The sequence below is a fragment of the Cyclopterus lumpus genome, chromosome 14 (assembly GCF_009769545.1).
Source record: "Cyclopterus lumpus isolate fCycLum1 chromosome 14, fCycLum1.pri, whole genome shotgun sequence".
Classification (NCBI taxonomy): Eukaryota; Metazoa; Chordata; class Actinopteri; order Perciformes; family Cyclopteridae; genus Cyclopterus; species Cyclopterus lumpus.
Window position 1 is genome coordinate 469721 of NC_046979.1, and position 12780 is coordinate 482500.

Below are 12780 nucleotides of genomic sequence, written 5' to 3' on the forward strand. Positions count from 1 at the left end.
CACTTTATAGATACTTTGTAGACACTTTATAGATACTTTGTAGACACTTTAGATACTTTATAGACACTTTATAGATACTTTATAGATACTTTGTAGACACTTTATAGATACTTTATAGACACTTTATAGATACTTTGTACACACTTTATAGATACTTTATAGATACTTTATATACACTTTATAGATACTTTGTAGACACGTTATAGATACTTGTAGACACTTTATAGATACTTTATAGATACTTTATATACACTTTATAGATACTTTGTAGACACTTTATAGATACTTGTAGACACTTTATAGATACTTTGTACACACTTTATAGATACTTGTAGACACTTTATAGATACTTTATAGATACTTTGTAGACACTTTATAAACACTTTATAGATACTTTATATACACTTTATAGATACTTTGTAGACACTTTATAGATACTTTATATACACTTTATATACACTTTATAGATACTTTATATACACTTTATAGATACTTTATAGATACTTTATATACACTTTATAGATACCTTATATACACTTTATATACACTTTATAGATACTTTATATACACTTTATAGATACTTTATAGATACTTTATATACACTTTATAGATACTTTATATACACTTTATAGATACTTTGTAGACACTTTATAGATACTTTGTAGACACTTTAGATACTTTATAGACACTTTATAGATACTTTATAGATACTTTGTAGACACTTTATAGATACTTTATAGACACTTTATAGATACTTTGTACACACTTTATAGATACTTTATAGATACTTTATATACACTTTATAGATACTTTGTAGACACGTTATAGATACTTGTAGACACTTTATAGATACTTTATAGATACTTTATATACACTTTATAGATACTTTGTAGAAACTTTATAGATACTTGTAGACACTTTATAGATACTTTATAGATACTTTGTACACACTTTATAGATACTTGTAGACACTTTATAGATACTTTATAGATACTTTGTAGACACTTTATAAACACTTTATAGATACTTTATATACACTTTATAGATACTTTGTAGACACTTTATAGATACTTTATATACACTTTATATACACTTTATAGATACTTTATATACACTTTATAGATAATTTATATACACTTTATATACACTTTATAGATACTTTATATACACTTTATAGATACTTTATAGATACTTTATATACACTTTATAGATACTTTATATACACTTTATAGATACTTGTAGACACTTTATAGATACTTTATAGATACTTTATATACACTTTATAGATACTTTGTAGACACGTTATAGATACTTGTAGACACTTTATAGATACTTTATAGATACTTTATATACACTTTATAGATACTTTGTAGACACTTTATAGATACTTGTAGACACTTTATAGATACTTTATAGATACTTTGTACACACTTTATAGATACTTGTAGACACTTTATAGATACTTTATAGATACTTTGTAGACACTTTATAAACACTTTATAGATACTTTATATACACTTTATAGATACTTTGTAGACACTTTATAGATACTTTATATACACTTTATATACACTTTATAGATACTTTATATACACTTTATAGATACTTTATATACACTTTATATACACTTTATAGATACTTTATATACACTTTATAGATACTTTATATACACTTTATAGATACTTTATAGATACTTTATATACACTTTATAGATACTTTATATACACTTTATAGATACTTGTAGACACTTTATAGATACTTTATAGATACTTTGTAGACACTTTATACACACTTTATAGATACTTTTTAGATACTTTATAGATAATTTGGTGATACTTTATAGATACTTTGGAGATACTTTATAGATACTTTGTAAACACTTTATAGATACTTTGTAGATACTTTGTAGACACTTTATAGATACTTTGGAGATACTTGATACATTTTTAAAATATATATATACCATCCATCCATCCATTATCACCTCTTATCCGGGGTCGGGTCGCGGTGGCAGCAGGTTCAGCAGGCCGACCCAGGCTTCCCTCTCACCCGCAACACTTCCCAGCTCATTCTGGGGGATCCCGAGGCGTTCCAAGGCCAGCCGGGAGATATAATCCCTCCAGCGTGTCCTCGGTCTTCCCCGGGGCCTCCTACCAGTTGGAAGTGCCCGGAAAACCTCTAATGGGAGGCGTCCAGGAGGCATCCTGACTAGATGAACCACCCCAGTGACTCCTTTCGACACGAAGGAGCAGCGACTCGACTCCAAGCTCCCCCCTGATGTCCGAGCTCCTTACCCTATCTCTAAGGCTGAGCCCGGCCACCCTACGGAGGAAGCTCATTTCGGCCGCTTGTATCCGAGATCTCGTTCTTTCGGTCACGACCCAGAGTTCGTGACCATAGGTGAGGGTTGGAACGTAGACCGACCAGTAAATGGAGAGCTTTGCCTTCCGGCTCAGCTCCCTCTTCACCAAGACGGACCGGTACAGCGCCTGTTTTACTGCTGCAGCCGCACCGATCCGCCTATCGATCTCCCGCTCCACCTTACTCTCACTCGTGAACAAGACCCCGAGATACTTGAACTCCTTCGCTTGGGGTAGGCAGTTTGCCCCCACCTGGAGGGAGCAATCCGCCGGTTTCTGGCAGAGCACCATGGCCTCAGATTTGGAGGTGCTAACTCTCATCCCTGCCGCTTCGCACTCGGCTGCAAAGCGCCCCAGTGAATGCTGGAGGTCACGGTCCGAGGAGGCAAACAGGACCACATCATCCGCAAACAGCATAGAGGCGATCCCGAGACTCCCGAACCGGATCCTCTCCGCCCCCTGGCTGCGCCTAGATATCCTGTCCATGAAGGTCACGAACAGGACCGGTGATAAAGGGCAGCCCTGGCGGAGGCCAACACCCACCGGGAACGTGTCTGACTTACTACCGAGGAGACAAACACTGCAGGCGTACAGAGACCGGATGGCCCGTGCCAACGGGTCCGGCACCCCATACTCCCGCAGCACCCCCCACAAAAACCCCCGAGGGACCCGGTCGAAAGCCTTCTCCAGGTCTACAAAGCACATGTAAACTGGTTGGGCAAACTCCCAGGACCCCTCCAGTAATCTTGCGAGGGTAAAGAGCTGGTCCACTGTTCCACGACCGGGACGGAATCCGCACTGTTCGTCTTGAATCCGAGGTTCGACAAGCGGTCGGAGCCTCCTCTCCAGCACCCTGGCATGAGCTTTTCCCGGGAGGCTGAGCAGTGTATAGTTTATATATATACATCTAATATAATATATTTGTAACAATGACGTCACCGAGTGACATTACCAGTCAGTATTCACCGCCGTCTTGTCACCTGGCGAGACAAGTTTACTTAGGAATGTTATTAACTGTGAACTCCATTTGATCAACTATATTTATTCAAATGAAAAGAAGCTGTAATATTCGGATTCAGCTTTAACATATTTACTCAGCAGTAGATAAAGGTTCTCTGTCTTACATTCAGATCAATAATATCTAATCAATAATCGTCATCTCCAAGAATAGTGATCAGGTCTTTCTCCTTCTGTGTGTGATGTCATCAGAGCTTGTCCTCTTCGTTCAGATAATCGCTGCTCGACCCTCCTGATGTTTATATCAGAGAGAGACAATTAGTGGTGGCTTCCCAGTACAGTTCCCTGAGCCACGCCCCCTTTCCATCTGCAGGCACGCCCCCACTGGCCTCTGAAGCCACGCCCCCACTTCCCTCTGCAGCCACTCCTCCCACTTCCCTCTGCAGCCACTCCTCCCACTTCCCTCTGCAGCCACGCCCCCACTTCCCTCTGCAGCCACTCCTCCCACTTCCCTCTCCAGCCACGCCCCCACTTCCCTCTGCAGCCACTCCTCCCACTTCCCTCTGCAGCCACGCCCCCACTTCCCTCTGCAGCCACTCCTCCCACTTCCCTCTGCAGCCACGCCCCCACTTCCCTCTGCAGCCACTCCTCCCACTTCCCTCTGCAGCCACGCCCCCACTTCCCTCTGCAGCCACTCCTCCCACTTCCCTCTGCAGCCACCACCATCAGACGCTGTTGAAATCAGCTAAGCGACACATGAAGGATTAAAAATGTCCCCCTCTGCATTCTTAAACATTAATAAACAAACAAAATAGATCGTAAATACAATTAAAGAACCTGGGATTTATTCAGCTCAGCATCATACATAAACAGGCATAGTTTGAATCATGAATCTACTTTAAAGTTGTACAAATACAGCGTTCATCCAACTTCTTGTACAAACATTAAAAACTTAAAACCTTTAAAGACACAAAATATAATTATTATATCTTTAAAAAATAAGCAAATGAAGCAACGTGTGCAAAAATCAGACGTTTTAACCAATTCTGCCTGTTGGTTTCGCTTTGGTTTAGTTCTGTGACCCCGTTGACCCCGTCAGGACCATTGCTGCCTGCTCATCTGATACCCGGCCGGGTCGGCTAGCATACATTGGTTCTGCTGTCCGGAGGCGCGGTTTTTGGCGTCGATGAGGAGCAAAGGATTCTGGGAGTAATGACCGACGATGCCGATCACTGAGGGGAAGAACTGCACGGACATGAAGTTGACATGTGAGTACTTCCTTCTCGCGCTCCTTTATACTTCTACTCTCGTACATTTACAGCTTTAGCTATTTCATACTGAAAACATCTAACAATTTAAAAGTACACTGTGTTGTATTAGTATTATACTGTATTACAACACAGTATCTATCAGTGTAGCCTGAGTATTTTTACTGTGTGGTATTAGTACTTTTACAGTACTAATACAGCTGCCCTTTCTCCAATGTCCACTAGGGGTTGCTGAAGACTCTGTTGTACCTCTTGCACTTTGAGTCCTGTTCCCAGCAGGAAGTTGTGGTTATGCTGGCGGATCTGGATGTTGTAGACCTTGTCCTGGTAGAGGACCATCAGGGTGAAGGGCTGGTTGGCCTGCTGCCGGGTGCTGTCCCTCACCAGGAACGCCCCGTCCTCCACACACACACACAAGAATACATGAGGCCTGGACTACTACATGCAGTGTTAGGAAATACATTTCCAATGATGCTTCAGTGGGTCACACTGAAGAAAAACAGGAAGTGTTTACTTTGAGATCTGTGTTACCTTGTTGACTCGTTTCAGACATCCTTCTGCTTGACCTCTGGTCACTTTGCCCACGTACCAGCGAGGGTCCAGCTCCTACACACAAAACACATAAATACTACACACACAGTATACATATAAATACTTATACCTGGTACTGTCCACTGGTTTTACTGGTCTGAGTCTGTCTGAGCTTTCGATTCTTTTATTGCTCTCTCCCTCAAAGCACTTTGTAAACAATCAATAAAGTTATTATTATTATTATTCAATCAGCAAACACAAAAACGACAGCACCACCTGCTGGTCACACTGAAGAAGAATCTACAGGAACTCCTGTTTTTATCATCATAATTATAATAATAATAATGGAGTTTATTTATACAGGAAATAGAGAGAAACAAACATGTAACATATGAATTCAACACATAAACAAACCTGCATAAACACATTGCCAACCAATTAGGTTATAAAATTACTAACGATTTAAAAGTAGATGGTGAGTCATACTCGTTTAACAGCGAAGAGGGGACCGCAGACTGGGAGCAGGTTTACAAGGACGCATTTATTCAGAGACGTTTTAGGTCATTAAGTGCTTTAAATTATTTACTAGTAAAAGTTCAAATCTGTGATTAAGAAGTAAAGAATATCTCTTTACTTGATTTCTGTGTAAGTTGGAGACTGTTCATCGTGTTCTGAATCTATGGAGGTCATCGTAGCGAGCCTAAGGTGAGGAAGTAGGAAGTGTAGAAGAAACGTCTTGTGTTGCTATCTTTGTGAGGACCCACAAGTTTTAAACACGTCGGAGCCGTAAGGACGTCAAGAGGTCCGTCTGTGGTTCAAGGTCCCCACATGACGAGTGTGTGTGATGTGTGTAGGAGTGTGTGTTGTTACCTGTGTGTTTAAGGACGCAGGTGAAGGAGGACGGATAGACTTTCTGTCTGATGCTACGAAGCTGCTTCGCTGTCCGGCCATCGCTGCACACACACACACACACAGACACACACACACAGACAGAGAAAATGGTCATGAATAGATATTTACATGTTGTAGTAATGTTTTATATGGCTTATATATATATATATATATATATATATATATATATATATATATGTATATATATATATATATATATATATATATATATATGTATATATATGGATGGATGGACCTCAGATATAATGAGAGTCACGTATATGTACGTATATACATATCCATATATATGGATATATATGGATATGTATATACATATATATGTATATACATATCCATATATATACATATACATATACATATATATATATGTATATATATGGATGGATGGACCTCAGATATAATGAGAGTCACACTGAATGACGTCAATGTGAGCTTCTGGTTTGGAGCTTTGCTCTCAGCAGGAAGCAGAAGGACGTCTTGTTCTCACCAGACTGCAGCTTGTGAGGCAGAGATCCAGCAGAAGGAACGCTGGCAGGCAAACTGCTCAGAAACCAACGAGAGAAACACAATGTTCATGAAACGTGGTAAATGATACATGTTGAGCCCTCGTGGTCCATCTATGGTGTGATATTTACACTGAATACGGTTTACTTGGCACCAAAGATAATTGCTTTATTACAAAAAATATTAGTAATAAAGATGTTGACGTTCTAACAACAGCGACAGGCTGGCGTTCCCCAGGGATCCGCTCTGGTTTTCCTTGTTTATTTATTGGATTCACTAAATGTCATTGGTTTATCATTTTTCTGTCAATTCCTTATTGTGGAAGTTCCCACCCACTTCCTGTGTGCTGTTTGTTTTGACTTCCTGGCCTTTGTGATAGCTTCTGCAGAAGTGTTGAAAGAAAGCGTCACAGATCTCACTTGAGGACAAGGAAAGGTCAGAAGTCCAGACAACTACATTCCTATAATAATTATCAAAAACACCACAGCCATGTTGTCATGACGGGAACTGAAACAAAGAAAATATAAATAGTAATATAAATATCACAGCTGATGGGTCACGTGAGTCAGAAGTTATGCAGCAGAGTCATTTAGTTTATCAACTCTTTTTCACAAATCACCTCAAAGATAATAACAAAAATGTTTCTTCGGCAACTGAGGAAGCTTTACAGGATTTGACCGTTTGTCTTGGCGGGTGGGGAAACGTTCTCTACTTCCTTTATTGTTCTTCAAACTAAAGTGGGCCAACAGTTGAACCCTGTGGGACTCCGGCTATGACTTTCAGACTGTTATTGTTTCATACCTGTTTCCTTGGTGTGAAGGGAGCCCCGGCAGCCCGGGGCGGGGGGGTAGACTTTTACCGGGAAGGGGGAAGGTGTTGTGTTTAGGAGCTGGAAGAGAGAATACATATTTAAAGAACCCACTCTGATATGTTTTGGAATATGTTTTTTGTTCATGTAATTCAAAAGAATAAAAAATGAAATATTACCTTCGTTCTGCTGACGTGAAAGAAGAGAAGAAAAGGATCAGAGCTGGTTGTGGATCAATAAAACATGAACATCACAATAAAGCTCCACTTACCTCTCTCCTCACATCAAACCTGTAAACACAACAACAACCTGGTTATCATCCAGCAGCTCCAATACGTCTGACATTATAACAGCATTAAGGTGATGGATGACCTGTTGGGAGGAGGCCGGGCGGAGGAGTTGCTCCTACTGACGGAGGTGGAGGCCAGAGGGAGGACAGGTGGTTTGGACCAGGTAGGGGGGTTGGGGGAGTCTAGCTGAGGCCTGAACATATGAAAGGTTATGATTATGATTATGATTATAAAGAACTGCTGGGACTGGAATAATCAGCCGGTAAATCCTTCTTTATAGGATCAGTGTTTGATAATAATATTTATGTATAATAATGAATGTATGATCCTAAAATTGTATTTGTTTAAATTCTATTATTGTCTTTGAAAACAAGACGGTGCATCTCAAAGTTATTCCTCATGAAGAATGACTTAACATGACTTATTGCTTCTTAAACATAAGACTGTTTCATGTGCATAACGATAGATATTATAAGTGTTGGAGGGGCTATACATTCATCTGGTCACATGACATCTATTGTTCATCTAGTCACATGACATATATTGTTCATCTGGTCACATGACATATATTGTTCATCTAGTCACATGACATATATTGTTCATCTGGTCACATGACATATATTGTTCATCTGGTCACATGACATCTAGTGTTCATCTGGTCACATGACATCTATTGTTCATCTGGTCACATGACATATATTGTTCATCTGGTCACATGACATATATTGTTCATCTAGTCACATGACATCTATTGTTCATCTGGTCACATGACATCTAGTGTTCATCTGGTCACATGACATCTAGTGTTCATCTGGTCACATGACATCTATTGTTCATCTAGTCACATGACATCTATTGTTCATCTGGTCACATGACATATATTGTTCATCTGGTCACATGACATCTATTGTTCATCTGGTCACCTGACATCTATTGTTCATCTGGTCACATGACATCTATTGTTCATCTGGTCACATGACATATATTGTTCATCTGGTCACATGACATCTATTGTTCATCTGGTCACCTGACATCTAGTGTTCATCTGGTCACCTGACATCTAGTGTTCATCTGGTCACCTGACATCTAGTGTTCATCTGGTCACCTGACATCTATTGTTCATCTGGTCACATGACATATATTGTTCATCTGGTCACATGACATATATTGTTCATCTGGTCACATGACATCTATTGTTCATCTAGTCACATGACATCTATTGTTCATCTGGTCACATGACATCTAGTGTTCATCTGGTCACATGACATCTATTGTTCATCTGGTCACATGACATCTATTGTTCATCTGGTCACATGACATCTATTGTTCATCTGGTCACCTGACATCTATTGTTCATCTGGTCACATGACATCTATTGTTCATCTGGTCACATGACATCTATTGTTCATCTGGTCACATGACATCTATTGTTCATCTGGTCACATGACATCTATTGTTCATCTGGTCACATGACATCTATTGTTCATCTGGTCACATGACATCTATTGTTCATCTGGTCACCTGACATCTATTGTTCATCTGGTCACATGACATCTATTGTTCATCTGGTCATATGACATATATTGTTCATCTGGTCACATGACATATATTGTTCATCTGGTCACATGACATCTAGTGTTCATCTAGTCACATGACATCTATTGTTCATCTGGTCACCTGACATCTAGTGTTCATCTGGTCACATGACATCTATTGTTCATCTGGTCACATGACATCTAGTGTTCATCTGGTCACATGACATCTATTGTTCATCTGGTCACATGACATCTATTGTTCATCTGGTCACATGACATCTATTGTTCATCTGGTCACCTGACATCTATTGTTCATCTGGTCACATGACATCTATTGTTCATCTGGTCACATGACATCTAGTGTTCATCTGGTCACATGACATCTATTGTTCATCTGGTCACATGACATCTATTGTTCATCTGGTCACATGACATCTATTGTTCATCTGGTCACCTGACATCTATTGTTCATCTGGTCACATGACATCTATTGTTCATCTGGTCACATGACATCTATTGTTCATCTGGTCACATGACATCTATTGTTCATCTGGTCACATGACATCTATTGTTCATCTGGTCACATGACATCTATTGTTCATCTGGTCACCTGACATCTATTGTTCATCTGGTCACATGACATCTATTGTTCATCTGGTCACATGACATCTATTGTTCATCTGGTCACATGACATCTATTGTTCATCTGGTCACATGACATATATTGTTCATCTGGTCACATGACATCTAGTGTTCATCTGGTCACATGACATCTATTGTTCATCTGGTCACATGACATCTAGTGTTCATCTGGTCACATGACATCTATTGTTCACATGTAAATGTAAATCGAAGAGGACCCAGCACAGGGCCCTGTGGTGCCCCTTATTGATTCCACAGTGGGTTTGTACTCACCCCCGAGGATGTGGGCCCGGCTGAGAGGAAACACAGACATTTCATTAAAACAATAAAGACTAAAGAAAGTTACAGGGAGGTTTTCAGCCTAGAGTTCCTCAGAGTTTTCGTTTTCTTTTGCGTTTTCTACATTTCTCATTAAATCAGTTTGCCTGCAATTATTGAATGTAAATTACTCACATAAAAACCTTTGGGTCGGATCAGTTTTATATATATTTACACGCATAAATAAATGAAGAAAAAAACTCACCTTGTCCACTGTGTTGCGATGAGGTCCTGTGGATGAAAACATCGCATTAATACATGTATACTCGCTATAGATGGCTCATCACATTGAATCTGATTCAGTTTGTTTTGTTTGTTAAATTATTATGTGAAACAGTAAAAATCAAGAGTGGCTTCTTGCAGAAGTTGGATGATGAGTCACAAGTTATAACGTTTTTATTATTATGTATTTTCTCCTGTTTATTTTTAGAGAAATGACGTGAAACCAGTGGAAAGAAATCAACTAATCAGCAATAATAATAAATAAAAAGAAGCATTGGGGTTCAGGTTTACCTCTGACGGGGGACAGGTTCGGTCCTGAATCTCGACCCGGTTTGTGGCAACGAAAGATCTGCGGCGGTCCCGGAGGAACTGAACACAGAACCACAGAGAACCACAGTGTCTCCGGTTAGTGTGATTGATCTGCGATCAGACGACTTCCTCCGTTAATAAGAAATCCGTTAACGGGGACTCACGGTTTGGGGAGCGGTCTCTTCTGGTCTCTGCTGGCTTCACACAAACACACAGGTGGAGGTTTAATGAACTGGTTTCAACTGGTTTGAACGCTAACGTTTCAGAAGGAGACTCACCATCTGGAGGGACGGTGCAGACAGGGTGGAGGCCGGGGGTCGGGGACACACAGCAGGGGGCGGGCCCCTGGATGCCACATGGCTATCTACACACACACACACACACACACAGACACACACGTACACACACACACACACACACACACACACACACACACACACACATATATATATATGAAGTTATTAGTCGGTCTAATAAAACCCGGAGAGAACCCGGCTTGACCCACTGGGGGAAAGTTGTACCTTCAGGTCTTCAGTATTACATTGAAGCATAAACCGTGTTGGCAGAAAGAAGAAGAGGCCGGTGTTCGATTCCCGGCCTCTTCTTGCTGTAATTCTGCCAACACGGTTTATGCTTCAATGTAATACTGAAGACCTGAAGGTACAGCTTACTCCAAATACTACGCAAAGTACTCCGTGATGCTTTCAAGTGCTCGTGGATGTGCTCCGGTGTGTTCATGTGCAGTCGTACATCTGAAGGAGGCACAAGGCTGTGAGCTCTACCTATGTAGTCGCTGTCTGCAATGGGCAGCGTGGGGCACAGCTTGTGGACCAGGTCCTCGGGGGGCTCGGTGGGGGGGGGCTCGTAGTCGTTGGCCCCGTCCAGGTCTTCATTGGGGGACTCGTAGTCTCCGCCGCTGCCCTCGTCTTCATCACCGCTGAACGGACTCTCGTAGTCATCGTCAAACTCATCCTGACGGACGGAGAGGTGGGCGAAGTATTTAGGTCCTCTACTGCAGTAAAAGTACTAATACCACACTGTAAAAGTACTCTGTTACTGTAAAAGTACTAATACCACACTGTAAAAGTACTCTGTTAATATAAAAGTACTAATACCACACTGTAAAAGTACTCTGTTAATATAAAAGTACTAATACATATAAAATAAATAAACCTGAAACTAAATGTTTTTATGTTAAAATAAAAACATGACTTACAAACTCGTCTTCACCCCAACCCTGAACGTCTGCAGGGAGCAAGATACATGTGTATTTATATATATATATATATACATTATGTCAAAGAGGATAAATATACAAATATACAAATACGGTTGTATACATATATATATATATATATATATATATATATGTATATATATGTGTATATATATACATATATATATATATATATATATATATATATATATATATATATATATATACATATATATATATATACATATATTTATACATTAGTTCTGACCTGGTTCATGATATTTGGGAGTTGATCTGTGATGGAAAGAAAACAATATTATTATTATTTCTCATGATAAACGACAAGATTGAATAATATTATCCGTAATAATCTTTAAATACCTAATAATGTTAACAAAAGTGCACCGGCTACTTCAGTTAGTATTTGAGTGTAATATTATCAGTAATATCTTAAATGTACCTGGTACTCCTTAAAGTATTACATTCTAGTACATCACTTCATACTAGATATAACTTATATTGTTTTATTCAGTTCTAATTATTTTAAAGTGAGTTTAATTGACGCAGAACCAAGGTCAGTGTTCTTAAGAGAAAGAAGGAACCGTAATGTCTTCATGTTGAATCTATTTATGTTTTCTAAATATAAATCAGTAAAAACTGAACATTTACTTTACAATAAAAAACAATATTCTTACTTTTTACCAAACAGCCCTCTTCTCTCCTCCTTCCTGCTGATTTCAGTGCTGAACTTTGAGATCATCCTGACGAGAATAAAGGTTATTAAAATAGAGAATATGTCATCAAAAATGATGAATAAAGGTTATTCAAATCAGCAACAACCTCCGGTTCTGAAGAGTGAAGTCAATGCTTCATGTGTTAAAGCTGCATTCTCTCTCCTGACCACCAGG

At 39.5% G+C, this 12780-nt stretch overlaps 1 protein-coding gene across 4 annotated transcripts in view; it reads right to left on the reverse strand.

The window, feature by feature from the left end:
* Positions 1–4140: 4140 nt before the first annotated feature.
* The window catches only part of lcp2a (lymphocyte cytosolic protein 2a), a 13943-nt gene continuing 5303 nt past the window's right edge, over positions 4141–12780 (reverse strand). Inside the window, exons 4-21 of one of the 4 annotated variants that reach the window (XM_034550000.1) lie at positions 12568–12633; positions 12141–12166; positions 11873–11901; positions 11439–11628; positions 10935–11020; positions 10821–10854; positions 10639–10716; positions 10331–10356; positions 10081–10100; positions 7713–7823; positions 7612–7630; positions 7520–7526; positions 7334–7421; positions 6516–6568; positions 5987–6069; positions 5117–5191; positions 4835–4984; positions 4141–4562 (exon numbers count right to left, since the gene is read on the reverse strand). In XM_034550000.1, the coding sequence (XP_034405891.1) occupies positions 4413–4562; positions 4835–4984; positions 5117–5191; positions 5987–6069; positions 6516–6568; positions 7334–7421; positions 7520–7526; positions 7612–7630; positions 7713–7823; positions 10081–10100; positions 10331–10356; positions 10639–10716; positions 10821–10854; positions 10935–11020; positions 11439–11628; positions 11873–11901; positions 12141–12166; positions 12568–12633 (1291 nt within the window). In that variant the 3' untranslated portion in view covers positions 4141–4412. Of the gene's footprint in view, positions 4563–4834; positions 4985–5116; positions 5214–5986; positions 6070–6515; positions 6569–7333; positions 7422–7519; positions 7530–7611; positions 7631–7712; positions 7824–10080; positions 10101–10330; positions 10357–10638; positions 10717–10820; positions 10855–10934; positions 11021–11438; positions 11629–11872; positions 11902–12140; positions 12167–12567; positions 12634–12780 lie in introns of all 4 variants that reach the window. The other 3 variants (XM_034549999.1, XM_034550001.1, XM_034550002.1) reach the window with 3 other exon arrangements.